The following is a 19,229-nucleotide window of genomic DNA, read 5'->3' as shown; positions in this document are numbered from 1 at the left end:
ATTCTCCAACAATTTAATTTTTATTATATATTTGTGTAGCGAGATTTTAAATATAAAAGAAGGAAAAAAAAATATAATGATCAAATTTTGAATAAAAATCTTAATATAAATGAGAAGAAAAGTAGTATAGTTGGAATGTGATTAATATTTGTCAATTCATGAAGTAAAATAAATTAAATCGCATGCCATTGAAAATGGTGTATGGCTAATTTACTGGAATAAAGAAGACACGAGTTATATTCAATGTATACATGTCAGACTCAATCTATATCTACCAATATATATAAAAGTAAAAACTTTGACCTAAAAATTAATATTTTTTATTAATTTAGTCGAATTTAATATCTGCTTTAAAAAAATTATCTCATGGTCTCTCAAAGGTTTTACATATTTCATTGTTGTTGGAAATAATTATCAATATATAAAATATTACCATTCGGTGCGGATTACAGTAATATATAGTTATATTATAGCTATCCCATTCAGTTATTGCATCAATCTACAATTAATCTCAGTCAAACATACAAATCTTACTCGTGTAATATATATCAATTATCGATTCAAGAAACTGTCTCTTTAAAAAAATTAGAATAACTTATAACAATTTAATTCGAATATTTTATATCGTAAAACCATTTAACTGTTGATATCGATCGATTGGTATGTGGATTTTAGACAATTAATTATTGTTCTAAAATAATTATTATTATTTTTCAGTTTTTGTTTATAGATAGTTGACCGACATATCTCGATCGTTTAGCATGAATATTCTTATTTGTACTGAAAAATTAATCCAAATCGAGCTAAATCGATTATATACTGAAAAGTTTTTACCAGTTATTTGAGCCAAAAATCTTATTAATTTAAAGATAATCGAAATTTTTACCCGTTGAAAATATTTGGTATATTTATTTTATTTTATTTTTTAAAAAAAGGAGAAGACATGCGATAAAAGGGAGTTGATTTGGTGAAGATTCTTGAAAATCGATTTTGCGCCAAAGTAAATATTTGACCAATTGACTGATCGTACGATATTGATTCATCAACACCTACGAGATATGTATAAACTTTGAAAACTCCGTCACGATTTTATGTAAAAAATATTTGTACGATTAATTCAAAAACTCTTTTTAGCTAGGTTGTGATCGATTGTATGATTTGTATAAAATGATTTGATTCGAGTAATGAATAATTGAAATTATATAACTTGATATATTGATATTGTCCACAAAAAAGTTCAAGAATTTAAATTTTCACTTGTTACTAGAAAAAATCATATGTTAGCAAAAAATTGAAACTATAGTATAACTTTCCACTTGCATGTACAAAGTATAGTAAAGAGTTGTAGATACATGGCAAAAAAGTATATGTCTATTTAATCTAAATCTCATTAAAATCGATCCCAGCTATACATGTATTTATGGTGTAATTAACTCACAATTCTTCATTGATTTTGAACATGGTCCTAAGTTCTAGTGTAAGCAAATGCATGGGAACCGAAGCAGGAAACGAGGTTGGTGCCGCGGAATACAAGATACACGATAAATGCTGCGTACGAGGATGCCCCCAAGCACACTATAATACCAAACAACAATCCATGAACCTCTGACATGAAAAAATCCACCAAAATGTATCCATTTATTGCTATTACCAGCGTAGACACACCCCAAGCTGTCCTCTGAAAAAACAAGATATTACTGGGAAAAATGAGTTTGCTTCATTCGTGTATGATAAATGAGTGGTTTCAGCTAATTCTATAGGATCTAAATCTGTCGTTCTACCAAAATCTAACATGCAATTCAGATAGCCTTTTAAATGGTACGACAAGATAAGTGCAGTGTTTTGATTGTTGTACTTGTCCCGCATAAACAGCCATAAATAACAGAGATGAATGCAGTTTCTTGTTTTAACAAACTTAGCACGAGTCATTATAATATATGCCCTTGAGTAGAATTTGAATGCAAGTTCGAGCATGATGTTGCTTGAGCTTGACTCGACCATGACCAGAATCGTCAATTTTTGTAATTGATGGCAATAATATTAACCAGAAAGCATACCTCCAAAACAGTTCCAATCTTGAACCCACCCATAATCTGTTCGTTTGACACCAAGTGGACAAGAGGTATAACTGCAAATGGTATTTGCATGGCCTGAAGCACATTAAGCCATTCATTTAAAACATCGAGCAACTCCTCCGAGCGATTAAAAACAATAGCCACAATAATAGTCGGCAAAATGGCACAACTTCTGGTGATCAATGATCTTAGCCATCTTTTCAGCTGCAGATTCAGAAAACCACCCATAATAAACTGTCCAGCATATGTCCCCGTAATGGTGCTGCTTTGTCCGGCTGCGAGAAGACCGACGCCCCAAATGTAAAGAATCGGAAACTTGCTGCTTCCGTATCTTTCTTGAAGGTATTCTCCAGCATTTACCAAACCTATCGTCCTAGCTTGCGAGGTACCATAGAATCCCTTTGCAAAAACTGTTGTGACTAACAAGTTTATGATAAACGAGACAAATACTGCTGTAAAGGACTCGTATGTGTAGTAGTTGAGGGCTTCTTGAACTCTCCCTTTCTTTTTCAAGTCAATCTTTCTAGACTGTACTAAAGCTGAATATAGGAAAACATTATAAGGTGTTATGACGCAACCGATGATTCCAACGGCTTGTTGAACTGTCTTGGAGCCAAGCCTAGGTATCAAAATTCCTACAACGGGTCATTAGTTAGAAATGCTTCATTCGAACAAGTACAATGAAGAAAAATTTACAAGAAAATTAAGATATATGGAAAGAGTGGAAGTGAAACCAGTACCTTCTATAAGTTCGTGGCCACTTGGTTTTGTGTTGACGAACATCCAGGCAAACGAGAACGCCATGCTTGAGATAAGCACAGCAAAAAAGGCTTCAAGCTTCCTGAATCCATAGTTTTCCAGAAGAAGGAAGATGAAACTGTACATGACAGTACCGCATCCATTAGACATAATTATATAAAGAAGAAAAAAGCTGAATTTTGAATCTTCAAAGTGGTGGTATTACATATAAACCTTTTGAAGTAAGGATGATTTCTTTGTCTTTGATAATCAGTTTGAAATAAAAGGGACCATAAATTCATTAAACCAACTTCGTAAGGCTATTTTATGGTCTATACACACACACACACACACACACACACACACACATCACTGGCCTCTATACAAAATTCAGTTGTTTCGGTTCTGCGCTCATTTTCTTTAAATATACCAACCACCTAGTTATATCTTATCTCACTTTCTCATGCATAAATATGTATTACCATATTAAACGTGCAACTATGGTCCATATGTTCAACCTCGGACTCCCAAAATATTTTGATATAGGTTCGATATATATTATTCAAGAAACTAACTTAATTATTGTGGTATTTCATCTAATTTATTAATCAAAGAGATAATGACAATAAAAACAGCAATGAATTAATTCAGGAAAAAAAAACCTTACCAATCGCAGGCAGTAATGAGAACACCTGCCCAAAGAGGCAACACTCCTTTGCTAAGTATCCTTATAGCAATCGCGCTGCCGATCACCTCCTGGATATCCGCCCCGATCAAAGCCACCTCAGCCATGAACCACAGCATCAGGCCCGCCCAGGAAGGGTACTCGTCCCGACATATCTCGGCCAGATGCCGCCCTGTCGCGACCCCCAGTCTCAACGACAGTAACTGTATCAACAGCCCCATAACAGTGGCCCAAAACAGCAGCCATAGCAACGAATACCCCGCGATCGCGCCGGCCTGGAGATCACCCTCCAAATTCCCCGGATCAAGAAACGCGACGCTCATCAAGAATCCGGGACCCGTGAATTTCCAAAGCTTCTTCCAAGAAAAGGGAGGCACGGATGTGCCGGGAGACTCATCGAGCGGCGGCTCGATTTCGATGGCGTGTAAGAGGGTGTTTTCTTGTGATTCGTCGACGTGGGCTGGCGAGTGTGGTGTTGATGGGGTTGACGGCGGCAATAGGGGGTTGGAGTCGTGGTGTTCTGCATGACGGTGGTGGTGGTGGAGGGTGGTGGAAGAAGAAGAAGAGGTCATTGGATGATTTGCATGGGAATATTGTATTGTTATTTTGCTCCCAAGTGCGGTGTCAAAGTCTGAGAATTTTAATGGAAATATATGACATTGGCTTTTTTAAGGGGAGCTAACTGCTAAGCACAACAAGCTAGCCATTTTTTTAAATTTACATTTTAAAATTAATAATAATACTTTATGTGATTTCTTACAAATTAATTATTTTTCACATTACAGTTTTATTTTATTCAGCACTTTAACAAAAAGAATATCCATTAATTAAAATATTAACTAAAAGTAATCTGAAATATTAAATATTACAAAAACAAAATTTAAAACTTTTTAAAACTGAAATTTACGTTGAAAATTTTTAATTATACAAAATGAAAACATAAATCAAATCGATATTCGGCTGACAAATGAAATTAATTACGTATATCAAAATATGAAGATACATTTTAGTCTCGTAGTTTGCACATTTTACATTTTTAATCTCGTTATTGGTCAATTCGTAGTATTAGTATCCTCATTTGTATTTTTTTAATATTAGTCTTTTTCCATTGGAATTGTGATATGGCATCGAAAAATATTGACATGACACTGAAATACTGATACGGTGACACATATTGTTTATGTGTCTCATGTCATGTCAGCACTCTAATGAAAAAAAAACAAAAATTTAAAATAATACAATTTAATGTACTAAAACCGTAAGTTGACCGATAACATGACTAAAATGAAAAAGTGCAAGTTAGGAAATTAAATTTGTATGTCAACTGATAATAAAATAATCAATATGAAAAATATACAAATTACGGAACCAAAAATATTCCTATGGCTGTAAAAACATACAAACAATACATACATTTACACATGATCAAATTAAATTCAAGCATATTGAGATATTCATCGATCACATAATATATTATATCCTTTAGAAACACTTACAAATCGAAAGTCCTTTTCTTTCCTTTTTTCTTTCTTTTTTTTAAATCAGAAACTCCTCAATTGATCCATAAATGTTTCATATATATGTAGTGCTTGACATGCACATCATAAATTTTACTTGTTTGTAATTCTTGCATTAACTTTGAAGTACGTACATGGCTAACAATTTTCGCAGAATACGGATATGTAGAACAACCATCAACTGCGGGAGATGTGTTCAGCTTTGACATTCTTCTGCCGGAGCTCTTTACTGGGTGGATAGTGAGTTTTCAACCCAAGTGGAGAAAGTATTGGATTGTCCATAATTGGATCATCCGTTGTTCATTCTTGAGCGTAAGAGATATGTTCACGTCAGTTGGATGGAGTTCCTCAAAGTTACATATATGATTTGGAAAATCATATTTTCTTAAGCTACCTTTTGGGTTAAGTTGTGTTCAAATCCCAATATTTAACAACTTGCCCTTCCACGTTATGAAATATTCAAGAACTGTAAAGAAGACAATTTTGTAGCTCAAATGGTATTTCACCATAGAGCTGGTTTGAAGAAAGATGAAGAGCTACCAACCCTTCGACATTACCCAACGAACATGGAATTGGCCCGGAAAGATTGTTTCTGGCAATCATCAACTTCTCCAAGCTCTTGCAGTTCCCAATTGACTTGGGAATGTTGCCAGACAGTTTATTAAATTGTCTGGAAAATTGATTTCCATAATATTCTAAAAAAGCCAAATTTGTTCTGGTAGACTACCAGTGAGTTAAATATCAGAAAGATTTAAGAAAAGTACTCAACTTGGAGAGATTGACAATTTCTCTTGGCATGCTTCCATTGAGCTTATTATAAAACAAATTAATGGAAATTAATTTTGGAGGTTCCCAAATGTGATAGATATGCTTCCAATCAACCGATAGATCTATCTCTGTTAACACTCGGAGATTGCCTAAAGAATCTGGGATTACTCCAGGCAATCTGTTTTCAGCTAATGTCAATACTCTCAACTCCTTCAACTGCCCGATCACTTGTGGGATTTTCATCAAACTTAGCAATTCCAAGCCCCTTAAGTCACCAGTGGAAGAGGGTATAGTGCCATATATATTGTATATGCCCATGTACAACTCTGTTAGTACATTTGAAAGATTACCTACGGACGTGTCCGTGGGAATCACACCCTCAAGAAGATTGGAATCAAAGGCAAGGAAGTTCAGCTGGGTGCTATTAGATAATAATTCAAGGAAACCAATTCCCTCTTTGTTAGAATTGACAATGTTATTGAAGCCTATGTATGTTGTACATTCCAAGTTTTGGGAGGTTTCCAAGTCCAGGAGGTATAGTACTCCCCATGCAAACGGTTATTGGCCATACGAATGATCTGTATGTTTGTGAGGTTCTGCAGGCCCAGGGACCAAGGAATGGTTCCTGTGAATTTATTGATGCAAAAGTTGAATCCTAAAAGGTTTGGCAACGTCAATCCAACGTATCCAAGTAGGTCTCCCACAAACTGTTTGAAGCTAAAGCCAAATATACAAGAGAAGAAGAGATGTATATGGAGGGAGAACAGTGCCAGAGAGATTGTTAATGGTGAGATCAAGAACGGTCAAGTTGACAATACGGGACAATCACTAGGTATCGGGCCGCTTAATCTATTAGTGCCTAAGTTCAAATACGCAAGATGAAATGTTTGCTAAGGATGATGGACGATCACCGGAAAGCTGGTTTCTTGCAAGATTCATCTTGACTTGTAGCTGCATGAGTGTGCTGAGATCTTCAGGAATTTTCCCTGAAATCTGATTTTGCATTAAATCTACCACTCTTAGCTCTCTGCACTGGCCTAAATTTGAAGGTATGACGCCATCCAAACTGTTGAAACTCGCGTTCAAAGTTCGAAGGCAAAATAGGTTGCCCAGCTGATCAGGAAGTTTTCCTGTCAGCTGGTTGTTTCGCAACTCAAGTGACCTTAAAAACGATGGCCGGAAAGTTAAAGATCAATAACACGTTGGGCCAATTTATTACAAGAAACGCTGCTCCAGTTACAAGGCGGCAGATTTTGCTCCGGAGTTGATAAGAGGATTTGGAACACTGGACTTGAATGAAATCAAGGCTTCTTTGTCTGTGATCAAGCTTAAAGGGGAAGATTCTAACATGGTAGTCAGACCAATTAGGATCACAAGTATAATGGCTAATCTCTTGCAAAGTTTGATGTAGCCATCAGAGAGTTGGTTAAAGAAATGAAGGAAAGTAAGGCCTTATTTATAGAGTGAAGCATGGGTACAGAGTAATTGATGTCGATATAGCTACACATGGCACGTTGAAGAATTCTTGGGGGCAATTTTCATACCAACTCTACGTTAGGAGAAAAATAGCATGATAAATTAAAGTATATGCCAAGTTAAGAAATCAATAAGAACTTTTATTTTTTTAAAATATTTTTTAGAAAATTTATTTCATACTACGGACCACGTTAATTTCATTTTGGTTCTCCTAATAATCTATAAAATGTTTAAAAACAATACTGTAGGATAATTAATAATCTATAAAATATGTTTCAATATACGCATATAATTATGTAAACCTGCCCGAGATGTCCCCATTTATTGGATCCAACCCATTCCGACCTCCCAAAAAGTACTTAACTTAAAATTTGTTTCAGAAAAAAAAAATCCTTAAAATTATATTAGATAGTAATTATTTCAGTAATTATTCCCAATTCATAATTTACGAGTTTGTAAAATGCACTATAAAAAGTGATTCTTAACTTTTTATTATTTTTTTCTCTCTAGTTTTTGCTTAATTTAATTGAAATCTAAAAATATGTTAAAAAAATGATTTTGATAAAAATTTAATATTAGAATAACTTATTTATTAAACGCTACACATTTTTATGTTCAGAACGTTACTTATATGTTCATAATCTACGAATTTAAAACCAAAAAATGTTGATAACACTCCAAAAGTATCGCCTTATTTACTACATTATAATAATTAAAAGAAAGCATATATCATCACACCAATAAATGAAAAAAATTAACATGTTTTAGAAAACGTAATATTTTAATTTTAAATATAAATGAGATTAACCTTACCAAAATAACCGTTTGTGAATTGAAATGTGAAGCGGGAGGGAAACTCATTTCCAAATCCTCCAATTTCAAAACTTTTTGCACAGTCTGAAAATCAAATCAAAGCCCCATTTTCAGTTTCGTTTCGAACCGCGCTCGCTTTGATATTTTTCAAAACCCTATCGAAGAGCGGTTCTAATTGAAGCTTATATACTGAAACCCTTGAGCTCAACTTGTTCACTGTCACAGCCATTTTCTTGAATCCCCCCTTTTTAAGGATTCTTAAATTAAAATGGCCGACCAAGAAAACTGCGTCAGGGTCACGCGCTTGGCGGCTAAGAAGCGAGCGGCGACGGAGTCTGCGCAGGAGCATAACAAGAAGAAGAGGGTTGTTTTGGGTGAGATTCAGAATGTTGCGTCTTCACAGGGTTTGGGTTTGGAGAGAAAAATGAAGTGCGACGTTGCAAAGAAAAAGAAGGAAGTTAAGCCTAAAAGGGATGCGAAGAATAGTAAATCGAGTTCGAAGGACACTTTAGGTGTGAAGGAAGATTTTGATTCTTGGATTGATGTGGTTGCTGGATCTGATGACCCGCAGATGTGTGGAGCCTATGTTTCTGATATATATGGTTATCTTCATAATATGGAGGTCAGCCTGATTTTGATTTATTACTGTGTTTTCTTTTTATTTGGGATTTAGTGACTACAGTTCCTTGTTTTGTTGAATGCAATTGCAGCTAATTTTAGTTATTTAAGTTTATCTTAATTGATAAATGTATTGGGTTTGATTTGATGATGAGGTTATTTGAGTCTAAAAGTGAACGAATGGGCAAAGCCTAAATGTGGAGAAGTGGGTTTTAGGACTTTAGCTTTCCTTTTCTGCTTAAATGGCGCTGTTGATTATATTTGTTTTTAATTTTGATAAAGTTGAACTTTGCTTTAATTGTTGCAGATGAGTGCCCTTAGCATATCGCAATTGTAGCTATAAAAGTTGGCTGTTGGATCTCATATTGATTGCTTGTGTTGATTCTTCACATATCACCTGAAATTTGTAGTTTGGGATATTAAATTGGATTGGTGTTTTTTTTTTATCTAGATGGAGGTCGAGAGAAGGCCACTTGCTGATTACTTGGAAAAGATTCAGAAGGATGTTACGGCAAACATGAGAGGGATTTTAATAGATTGGTTGGTGGAGGTTGCAGAAGAGTACAAGCTTGTTTCGGATTCGTTATATCTAACTGTTTCCTACATCGATAGATTCTTATCTACCAATGCTATTAACAGACAAAAACTTCAGCTTCTTGGTGTTTCTTCAATGCTCATAGCTTCGTAAGAACCCCATGATTGACATCAAATATTTTCTTTAAGAATACCAGTGTTGTCCATGTTTCGCTGACAAGTTTTTATATTCTCTGGTGATTTATAGAAAATACGAAGAGATTACTCCTCCACACGTGGAAGATTTTTGTTATATAACTGATAACACGTACACCAAACAAGATGTCGTGATGATGGAGGCCGATGTACTCAAATCCCTTAAATTTGAAATGGGCAACCCTAACGTTAAGACATTTCTCAGGTAGAGGTCTATTAAGGTTTATCACGTCCAGTTTTCTTAGACTTTTTCTTGATTCATTTGGCTAAATTTCTCTCCCTTCTGTAATTGGTGTTTCAGAAGATTCACCAGGATTGCTCAAGAAGATTACAAGGTAAATTTTTTGTAACATCTGAGTCCCCACATGCTAGGTGTTTTGGTAACTTTCCGATCGTTGATATTTAATTATTCTTACTTATACACTGCCTTATGCAGGATTCCAGTCTGCAAGTGGAATTCTTAGGATACTACCTTGCGGAGTTAAGTTTGCTGGATTACGAATGTATTAAATTCTTGCCTTCTTTGATAGCTGCTTCAGTCATATTCCTTGCAAGATTTACGCTCCAACCTAATCAACATCCATGGGTAAATTCCAAAAGGTTTTGAATCGGTTTTACTTAATTGTCTGTGCGATCATTTCTAATAACCTTAACTGTCGTTTAATTTTCTACAGAATGTGGCTCTGCAATGTCATTCGAGATACAAGGCTATGGATTTGAAAGAATGTGTTTGTATCCTTCATGACTTGCAATTGAGTAAAAAGGGTGGTTCTTTGATTGCAGTGAGGGAGAAATACAATCAACACAAGGTTAACACTAACACTCACTCATGTTTTCTGGGTTCTGCTTTCATGTATATTATTCTAACCCTGGGATAGTATTTGAAAAATCGTTTCATTGTGCAACAGTTCAAGTGTGTCTCAACATTATCTTCGCCTTCGGAGATACCAAAGTCGTTTTTTGAAGGCATCAACGTCATCTGAACTCTGAAGAAATATAATTTTCGAACCCTCGAAATCCAGGAAATTGTACATAAAACTTTCAAGATTGCCAGTTTGGTTGGTTATTTTTCTGGGCTTCGGTATAGGGTTACTTTAGATTACGCATGTCCATTACTTAAATGGGCAACTTTTGAAGATTTTCCTAGATTACTTCATAATTTTTTTTCATTACTATGTAGATTTTAAGCGAATAGTCAGACTATATATGCGCACTTAGATTTATGTTTTGAATTTTAATGTTGCAAATGTTAACCAAAACAAGAATAGTGATAGTTATTTGTTAAAAATTGGATTATTTTATTTTAGAAAAAAGTTCAAAATGCTCCAATATATTCCTTCAAAGTTCAATCACCAGTAAATCCTTGTCTGTCATCGCGTAACTAACTATAGTAGCAATATATCGAAAAGCATATTAAGAAAAATTTATAGCAGTAAATATCATTAATAAATCAGACATATAATAGAGAAAATATATCATAATCTGATACTTATGTATGCTCTATCTCTATTGTTGACAAGTTTTATTGCAAAAGTTTAATAAATTTAACAAGGATTCGAATACATCCACATAGGGTGACAATTACAAAACTTTCAACTCCTAAAAGTATATATAATAATATTTCTCAATCATTTTTTATAATACAAAATCATTTTTATACAATCTGAAACAATATACCGTGCACAAGTAATCATTATATTTATTGATATTGAAAAGATGAAAGAAATCAAACAAATAAATTATCAACACTAAAAAACATAAGATATTAGTATGAAATTCATGTCGAAGTTCGAACACAAATGAGAGAAGAAATTCAAAATTTTCAAGAAATCATTGAAAAAAATAAAGAAATATAAATGTGAAGAATTAAATGATTTAAAAAAAATACTTCAAAACCAATAAGATTTGATCCAGCTGGTTTTTAGCAACTGGATTCATTGGTTTTAACCAGATTTATATACGAGTCACTGATTCAACCTAGGGTCCGACTCGATTTTTCAAACAATGGTTTGGTTCAGAGGGAAATCGTCTTCATTTATGCCGACTTTCAGTATTGATTTCCCATGGGAGGGAAGCAACGATCCAAACCCTCTATTTTGAAGGTCTTGTCCAACGAAGGCTTCACTTTGCCCATTGTTTTCGTGCAGAAACTTGGTGAAATGCTGGCACAAAACGCCATGCTCAATGCCAGTTCTGGGAATCTTGGGTTACTCGAGCACATTGAGGGTGAGAAATACTTTACGCTTGGTTGGTCGAAATTTGCCGAGGATTTAATTGGGCCTTAGAATGGGGGAGTTTCTAGTGTTCAGGTTAGCTGGAAAATCCACATTTGACTTTTCGATATATGGGATCAGTGGCTGCGAGAGAGAAGCAGGAGCTAGGAGTCCTGGGAATGTTATAGTTCGAGCCCACTCTATCCTGGCAGCCGCTGATCCCATATACTGAAACGTCAAATGTGGATTTTCCAGCTAACCTGAACACTAGAAACTCCCGTTTGATCAGCTAATACTCTTTTGATTTCAAGCCCAAGGAAAATGTGATCCAGATTGATGAGATCAAGAAATAAATGGCGCCGTTCTGGCATCGGTCATGTAATAGATTATACATTTTTCTTTAGCGAGGCCGCTCAGTGTTTTGGTTCTAACTTCCTATAGATACGTATCATTTTCAATGTTAAAAAAAGAGGGCGTTTAAATGACACCGAAGAGACAAATTTACAACCCCAAAACGAATTTCGCAGGCAACTAAACTAGTTCGATATTCTTCAACATTCTAAAGGGTATCAAAGATTGAACAGAACCTAGACCAACGGCCTACATCAATGTCAGTGTCACCAAAACCTATCTCATACATCTTAAAACAGTGCAAAATAATCTTCTAATTTCTACATTCGGAAATCCAAGACACAAACCACATTGTTTGCGAAACAAGCTGCAATCTTGTCACCCTCCTTGTTCCAGCAAACTTCAAAGATCCCTCCATTCCCAGTGAACGTTTTCACTATCTTGGCTTCCTTCACAGACCATATGTGCAAGCATTTATCCAATGATCCACTAGCCAAATACTCGCCATTCGGGCTAAATGCAACGGAATAAACAGGATCCCTGTAGTTGGATTGGTGGGCATTAGAGTGAGTAGAAGAATTGAACAATAGCTCTATATTCAATGAAATCAAGAACATCAGAAGAGCTCTGTAATGTGTGTTCTTTTTTTGGGTTTTTTAGTTCATCAGGTTCAAAGTCTTAATTATCATAGCAAACTGAATTAAAGCAAAGTCATGGTTCGAATGAGTAGATGATAAGCACGAGACAACACTCAAATGGTTTTATGTAAAATTTAGACATATTTTCATGGTTTATGTAAAATTTATCTAGGTGCCATACCTGTGGCCATTTAAGTTGTGGAGAAGACGCCCAACATCAACTTCCCAAAGCTTTATGGTTGAATCAAAGGAGGCACTGCAGATGCAAGGGAGTATAAGATAATAGTCCATAAGAAAAAATTACAAAAGTGAACTGCGTATTGAGTTAATTAAAATATGTACGAACTGGCCATAATTTGCAGATTGCTTGATATGGCACAAAAATCGCCCATTGTGTTTAGTGAAATCTGGGAAAATGACCCAACAATCCCATACAATCAAGAGGTCTTCGATCGTGGTTGAACAAGGACTGCAGATTATGGTCTTAGTTTATTCATATTCATTGCTAATCTTTGTCCCATCATTTATCCTCCAGCCTTACTGAATACCCATCTTAAAGTGACCCTTTAACCTTCCTCCCTTTTTTCCTTTTAGTTCCGCAAAGTCTTCATATTGTATAAACCATACAACCTCACAACCAAATAACATTGTGTAATCACTAATCACTCAATCGTCAGAGGCAAGAATAGTCACCTGGCTAGCACCAGTTGCCGATTAGGGTGGTTGGTCCCAGCTCCTGTTGGACTCCATCTGACAGTGTATATCTCCTGTGAAAATAGTACTTACATGTCCATAAAGAAGATTTACAGCTTGCAGAACAAAGGAGACGATGGACGAGATTCATGTCATACCTTGGCATGTTCCTTCAGATCAAGCAAGCAGGAGTCCTGTTTCATGGTCCATATCTGCATTATAATCAGCCAGTTGTCACCCCATTGTATGCTAGCATTAAGAGAATGAATAGATGAATAAAATATGCTCAGTGAGATACAGTCTCTACAGTCCTTTTTTGGCCAATTGTGAGGGAACAGTACATAACTAATCACACTAAAACACATAGTGCATCTGACCTTTGCCGTAGAATCATCAGAGCACGAAGCCAGTAGAGAGCCAGAGGGGTCCCACTTGATAGCATTCACTTCACCCTAAAACAGAACATGAGAATATTAAAGTAAAATAAGTAAAACGTATTCAAGCATGCATTCTTTTCATACAATAAAGCTTCAATTGTGAGGCACATAGATATTTTGAGACAAATATCAACTTACATAAGGTTTACAGATTAGCATTATTAGCTATAAAGCTGGCAGAAAATGACAAATTTTGTGCAAATTCTGGTACATTATCGTGGAAATTATTGAAATAATGTAAAAACAGAAATAAACCTGATGGCCAGAGAAAGTTTTGATTGGTCGGTTCTCTCCAACTTTGCAAACATATATCATGCTATCAGTGGAGCAGGTTGCAAATGAAGTGTTGTTTCGCCAATCAACATCAAGGGCAGGAGCTGCAACATAAACACATGTAATAGCTGTATGATGTAACCAAAGACACAAAATACAGAAAAATTGACATGCATAAAGCAAACCATTAAAATAAGAAGGAACAAAGAGTTAAAAACCTGAGTGAAACTCAAACTGTTGTTTCCATTCTCCGGTCTTGACATCCCATACAATTGCAGTTTTATCAACACTTCCACTGAGAAGATAATCCCCTTTCTTGTTCCACTTTAAGGAGAAAATCGGCCCTTTATGTTTATTTAATGTACTGATCAACTCCCCTAGACACAAACCATGTGAGCGCATTATGCATATTTAGAGATGAATACGGACCCAAGCACTCACAATGAAAACAGCACTTTAGATGAATATATATAACTAGGAAAAAATTGGTTGTTGCACTCTTGATTTGTAGCTTACTCAAGTTGAAATTGGAAAATAGCAGAAAAAAAATTCCACTCCCAAAATAGCCTCATATCATTGTTTGATGGTCTTCCAATTTTCCCAGGTGAATAATGGGAAGGTACCTTTTATCCTACTTCCCCACTTTGACACTGAAATTCAAACCCACCAGTATAGCTTCTTAGTTTCCTCAGAAATAGCAAAACATTCCCATCTTGTTGCTCACCACCACCACCTTCCTTTTTCTTCTTGTGGTGGTGGTAGGAGTGGGGCATCGAGATGCTATGACCTTGTTGAATCCAAGACCTTTCCCAAAAGAGGTAGTGAATTATCATTTTCAACGAAAAGGTTAATAGCTTACCACCGGCAGCTTATTTTAAACTACAGACTGCGATTCAATATCATTCACCGGCTTTTCACTAACAAGAAAGAGTCAAGTCAAAAGGCCAAGAACTTGGACATTTTGTAAAAAAAATGAGCTGGAAAGAGAATGGTAGCAGAAGCACCTCACAGTTTCAAGGCATTATCCTATAAATTTGAACATGAAGAGCTACATTCTAGTTTTGTTTATCTTTAAGGTTGCTTTGCCACTGAACTGACAGGACATAGAGCATTACAAGTCAAACTGTCAAAATCCCATTCTAACTTTTATGGCAAAATCTCTCTTTCTTCAAACTTTTATTCGGCTTTCATATTTGTTGCATTAATTACTATTTTGTTCAATTAGTCCCTGTTATATTAGCAATCAATCTTGAAATACTCTTCAAGCTATAGATATATAGATTAAGAGCATAAAATAACTTTTATTACTTCAAATATGTAAAGCAATCGTACTGAGACGCTAAATAAATCTGTAAAGCAATCGTACCGAGATGCTAAATAATTCTAAAATTACAGATCTCCATGGATTCTCCCATATTCATCATGAACCACATAGTCATCATAAATACTTAAACTAAAAGTGCTTAGTAATCGCAAAACTGAGGGAAATATTTGAACTAGTTTCAACTTATAAAGGGTGTGCTTTTTTAACATCTTGAAGCACAAACGAAAAATTTGAAGCCCAGTATGATCCTAAATTATGATTATGATTTGAGTGATTCAAAAACTCCTATCATTTCCAGAGGTAACCGAGTTCAATCGGAACATGACAAGCTTTACAGAGGGAAAAATTTTAGAACAACCATATAAATTACGCTTACCATCTCTACTCCATATTCTTGCTTGACCATCGTATGAACCAGTAGCAAGTAGTGCACCATCAACCTATATAAAAACAAGCCAAAGTAGAAGGAAACATTGATAATCATGTAGAACTAGAATCATATATGTGCCCGTCCATTGACTGCCTGAGTTATCATACAAAGGAAGGAACAAATTTTAGAAATTTTTACAATGAGAAAACACTAAGAAGTATCAACAAAATGAAATAACTCACATTCCAATCAAGTGTGGTCACATCCTTGCTTTTCTCATTTGTTCTACCCTTGAAATGCCTCAGTACAACATTATGCGGCCCATTTTGCATATTGGAGCTAGATGGCCCATCAATGGTCCAAATCCTAGCTGTCGAATCTCCAGACCTATAAAAAAGAATAATAATAAAGGTTCGATTCACAAGAAATGAATTCATAGGAAGCTATACATAATTATTCATCAAAGTATACTTGGTGTTTTGCTCACCCTGAAGCAAGAAATGGCCCAACTGGGTTCCACGCACATGCAAAAACCTGTGAAACAAACAAGTGCATTAGCAACACATTACGAAGGAAAAAACAAGATAGTTCATCAAAATTCCTCTGCAATAAACTGCAGGCCATAAAATTAAACAATGATTGATGAAGATTTATGATATATGATCAAACCTCAGAAGTATGGCCTTGCAGAACGGTAACATCACTGCTTGATATTTCGGAGGAAAAGGAATCTACACTCGCGCAAATATCCATAGGTTCTGGACCTATTTACCATCAATGAACAAATAGAGTAAGTCTTTTAAACAAATCATGAAGAATAGCAAGAAAAAACGCACTACAAGATGAACATGTGATTTTCCAGTTTATCTAGAAGATTACAGAGCCATCTTCAGCATAAATGAGCACATATGTAGCAAGTAAAACAAAATCTGACGGTATATTACCTGTATCAGTTGCATTCCCCTCAAGTCTGCCGTTAACCTCATCTCCAGAAGGATTTGCAACATTGGCACCCTCCAATGGCTTTTCCTTCTCTTTACCTGTTGCTTTCTCCTTTTCTTTCTCTATCTTCTCTTTTTCCCTCTGTTGTTTTTCATTATCCTTTTCTTTAGCAAGCTCCTTTTCTTTTTCCATGGGAATTCCGTGGCCATGCTCCCGCCCATTTTCAGTTATGTCTTTCTCCTTTCCCTTGGACTTTTCTTTCCGCTTAGCTTCTTTCTTCTCTTTCACGATCTTTTGAAGTTCATGTACATCTTTGGTTATAAGATCCAGAGGGTTTAGGAACTGAAAATCTTCATCCGTATCTAAATCATCCTGGGGTGAAACAACTATCTAACAGTTAAAACATTTTCAAAAGTGAAAAAAAAAGTGCTCTAACCAACCTCAATTAAGAATGCTTACATTACCAAAGTTTGCTTCTAGTTCAAGGTATTGGATTCCTTTCTGAATAAATGTAACAAGTGCACCGGGTGGAACAAGATTTCCATCAATAGTACTCTTGTTGATCCCTGCCTCATATCCTAAAGCGAAAGCAGAATGGGCAAACCCTGACAAATAGGGCAAGCATTAAACATCACCAAATCGTAGGGACTTGGTGTCATCATAACTTGAGTGGTGGAAGGTGTGAAAATCTGAATATCTTAAAATTTTCATTAGGTGGCAAAACGAAATGAATATAGTCTCCTTCAATTTTCCAAAACTGTTAGGCATGTCATAACTCATTTAAGAGCATTGTGTGATTCCATTAAAGTAAGACCATGACTATGATTTTTTGGATCAATAAACCAAGTCTATAAGTTGCATACATCCGGGGATCTCCAACCACTAGCTACATGCTATATAGTTGATTGACCTAATTATCACTCTGTTTGGCCTTGTAACAGAAGAATATGATCCTATATAATGAAGGAAAAGAAACGGAGTTGCCAAATTCCTTTCTATTTATTCTGTTTCTTTCCTTCCCCAACAATTCTTGAATTTCTGGACCACAGAAAGCTCGGAAATGATGACATCGGATAGATCTCTATCACGATCAAGTATTGGTGTTTTTTGGAGGATCGATATAGCAAATCTCCCAAAGCATTAATAATATCAATAATCTACAATTGGCAGAAGATTATTTATATTTAGTGGGCACAACACTTTTACTTTTATTTTGTAACTCTTGCCAAAACTCCAATGTTCTAATTAACAGTGATTATTACAAATAAACAAAATTATCCGCATATTTCAAGATAAACATGTGACCTTTATAATATATCACAAAGAATCATTCTCATTCAACCTTTTTGGGGTACTAGATAGATGAGAATCGTTCAAAACGCTTGTCCCAAAAGCAGGAGCACAAGGGAGAAAACACAATCAATAGTTCTATATTTTAACAGTCCAATGTGTTAGCCGAATATCAAAAAAATTATATGCCTGGAATTAATAACCAAGATATGCATATACAAGCTGATCTGGTATTAGGCAACAAAAGGCCACCCAAGACCAACTTTACGAACAATAGAAGCGGTTTTTGAACCTATGGTTTCAAATTTGCAAACCCTAGTTGTGAATTCATATCGAACAGCTTGTACCAAAATCTAGAACTCCAATGGTCGTTTATTTTAAAAAGTGTGAATCAAAATCTTGTCCCCTACAATATTCTGTTGATACTTTCTTTTGCAAGAGCGAGCAGTAATTCTAAATAATCCATAACGACAACAACACAATCTTTTCAACAAGGAACTGTCATGCCCATTTGCATCAATTCCAGCCAGAGAAACTTGAAACCTCCAAAGGTAGCGAGGATGGCAGTACAAGCGCATACCAAACAATTCACTCTCCGGGGCTGGGCAAATTTAAGCAATATAAACTCTGAAACTTGCATTGTGTCGAAATAAATTGGAAAATTTTCAATTCGAGCGGAAACACAAGGCCAATCTTACTCGCATTATATTCATAATTGACAGTTAAAACCAGATTTCATCATTTATTGAAAGTCAATAAACAAGTGAATCGAAAATCTAAAACCCAGTACCCTTCCCTTCCCCACTGAAACAATAGAAAGACCCAAAATATACAAACGTAAAAAGGAGAGAAAGGGAAAAAACCTGATTCGTTAAGGTAACGGAAGATGAGGTAATTCAACTCCGACGAGGTCAAGGATATCATTGGGCCAAATTCACCGTCCGCATGAAACAATTCTCCTCCGGTGGAGCAATGAGAGAAAAGGGGCCTTTGCGATTTCGGAATTGATTTCCACTCACTAACCACTGAGGCAAATTAGGAGATATAGTTACTAGTATCAAATGACTAAAATGTCCTTATCCAGAATAAATAATAAATTGTTTATGTAAATAGACTATATATATTTTTGATATCTTGTAACTCATCGCACACATTTGTGCGAGTATCGATATATTGACACTCATACCTATTAGATATAATGAAATATAAAAAAAATTATACATCCAATAAATGAGTATCAACTTATAAATGTATGATGAATATATATAATATAAAACTG

General features: G+C 35.3%; 3 protein-coding genes and 1 pseudogene across 4 annotated transcripts; 1 reads left to right on the top strand and 3 right to left on the bottom strand.

Moving 5' to 3' along the window:
- Positions 1–1,321: 1,321 nt before the first annotated feature.
- On the bottom strand, positions 1,322–4,108 carry LOC142524801 (metal transporter Nramp3.2-like). Its single transcript, XM_075628903.1, has 4 exons — positions 3,481–4,108; positions 2,816–2,952; positions 2,058–2,710; positions 1,322–1,678 (listed from the first exon to the last, which is right to left on the bottom strand). The coding sequence occupies exons 1-4, from the start codon at positions 4,068–4,070 to the stop codon at positions 1,466–1,468; spliced, it is 1,593 nt and encodes a 530-aa protein (XP_075485018.1). The 5' UTR covers positions 4,071–4,108; the 3' UTR covers positions 1,322–1,465.
- A 1,366-nt stretch (positions 4,109–5,474) lies between these two features.
- On the bottom strand, positions 5,475–7,580 carry LOC142524012 (uncharacterized; annotated as a pseudogene).
- A 523-nt stretch (positions 7,581–8,103) lies between these two features.
- On the top strand, positions 8,104–10,645 carry LOC142524038 (putative cyclin-A3-1). The gene is made up of 7 exons (XM_075627763.1): positions 8,104–8,694; positions 9,142–9,374; positions 9,472–9,624; positions 9,721–9,754; positions 9,856–10,005; positions 10,094–10,228; positions 10,328–10,645. The coding sequence occupies exons 1-7, from the start codon at positions 8,341–8,343 to the stop codon at positions 10,400–10,402; spliced, it is 1,134 nt and encodes a 377-aa protein (XP_075483878.1). The 5' UTR covers positions 8,104–8,340; the 3' UTR covers positions 10,403–10,645.
- Positions 10,646–12,126: 1,481 nt separating this feature from the next.
- Positions 12,127–18,979, bottom strand: LOC142524037 (WD40 repeat-containing protein HOS15-like). Of its 2 annotated transcripts, none has more exons than XM_075627762.1 (14): positions 18,814–18,979; positions 17,120–17,265; positions 16,663–17,032; positions 16,388–16,482; positions 16,206–16,252; positions 15,961–16,105; positions 15,725–15,788; positions 14,243–14,401; positions 14,007–14,128; positions 13,692–13,766; positions 13,473–13,526; positions 13,315–13,388; positions 12,803–12,877; positions 12,127–12,523 (listed from the first exon to the last, which is right to left on the bottom strand). In XM_075627762.1, exons 1-14 carry the CDS (start codon positions 18,872–18,874, stop codon positions 12,304–12,306), a joined length of 1,707 nt encoding a protein of 568 aa, XP_075483877.1. In that variant the 5' UTR covers positions 18,875–18,979; the 3' UTR covers positions 12,127–12,303. The 2 variants fall into 2 exon arrangements, with proteins under 2 accessions (XP_075483877.1, XP_075483876.1); XM_075627761.1 differs by having other exon boundaries at positions 16,663–17,046; positions 17,125–17,265.
- Positions 18,980–19,229: the final 250 nt, after the last annotated feature.

The sequence above is a fragment of the Primulina tabacum genome, chromosome 14 (assembly GCF_025594145.1).
Source record: "Primulina tabacum isolate GXHZ01 chromosome 14, ASM2559414v2, whole genome shotgun sequence".
NCBI lineage: Eukaryota > Viridiplantae > Streptophyta > Magnoliopsida > Lamiales > Gesneriaceae > Primulina > Primulina tabacum.
This window is presented reverse-complemented; position numbering and strand designations above follow the sequence as displayed.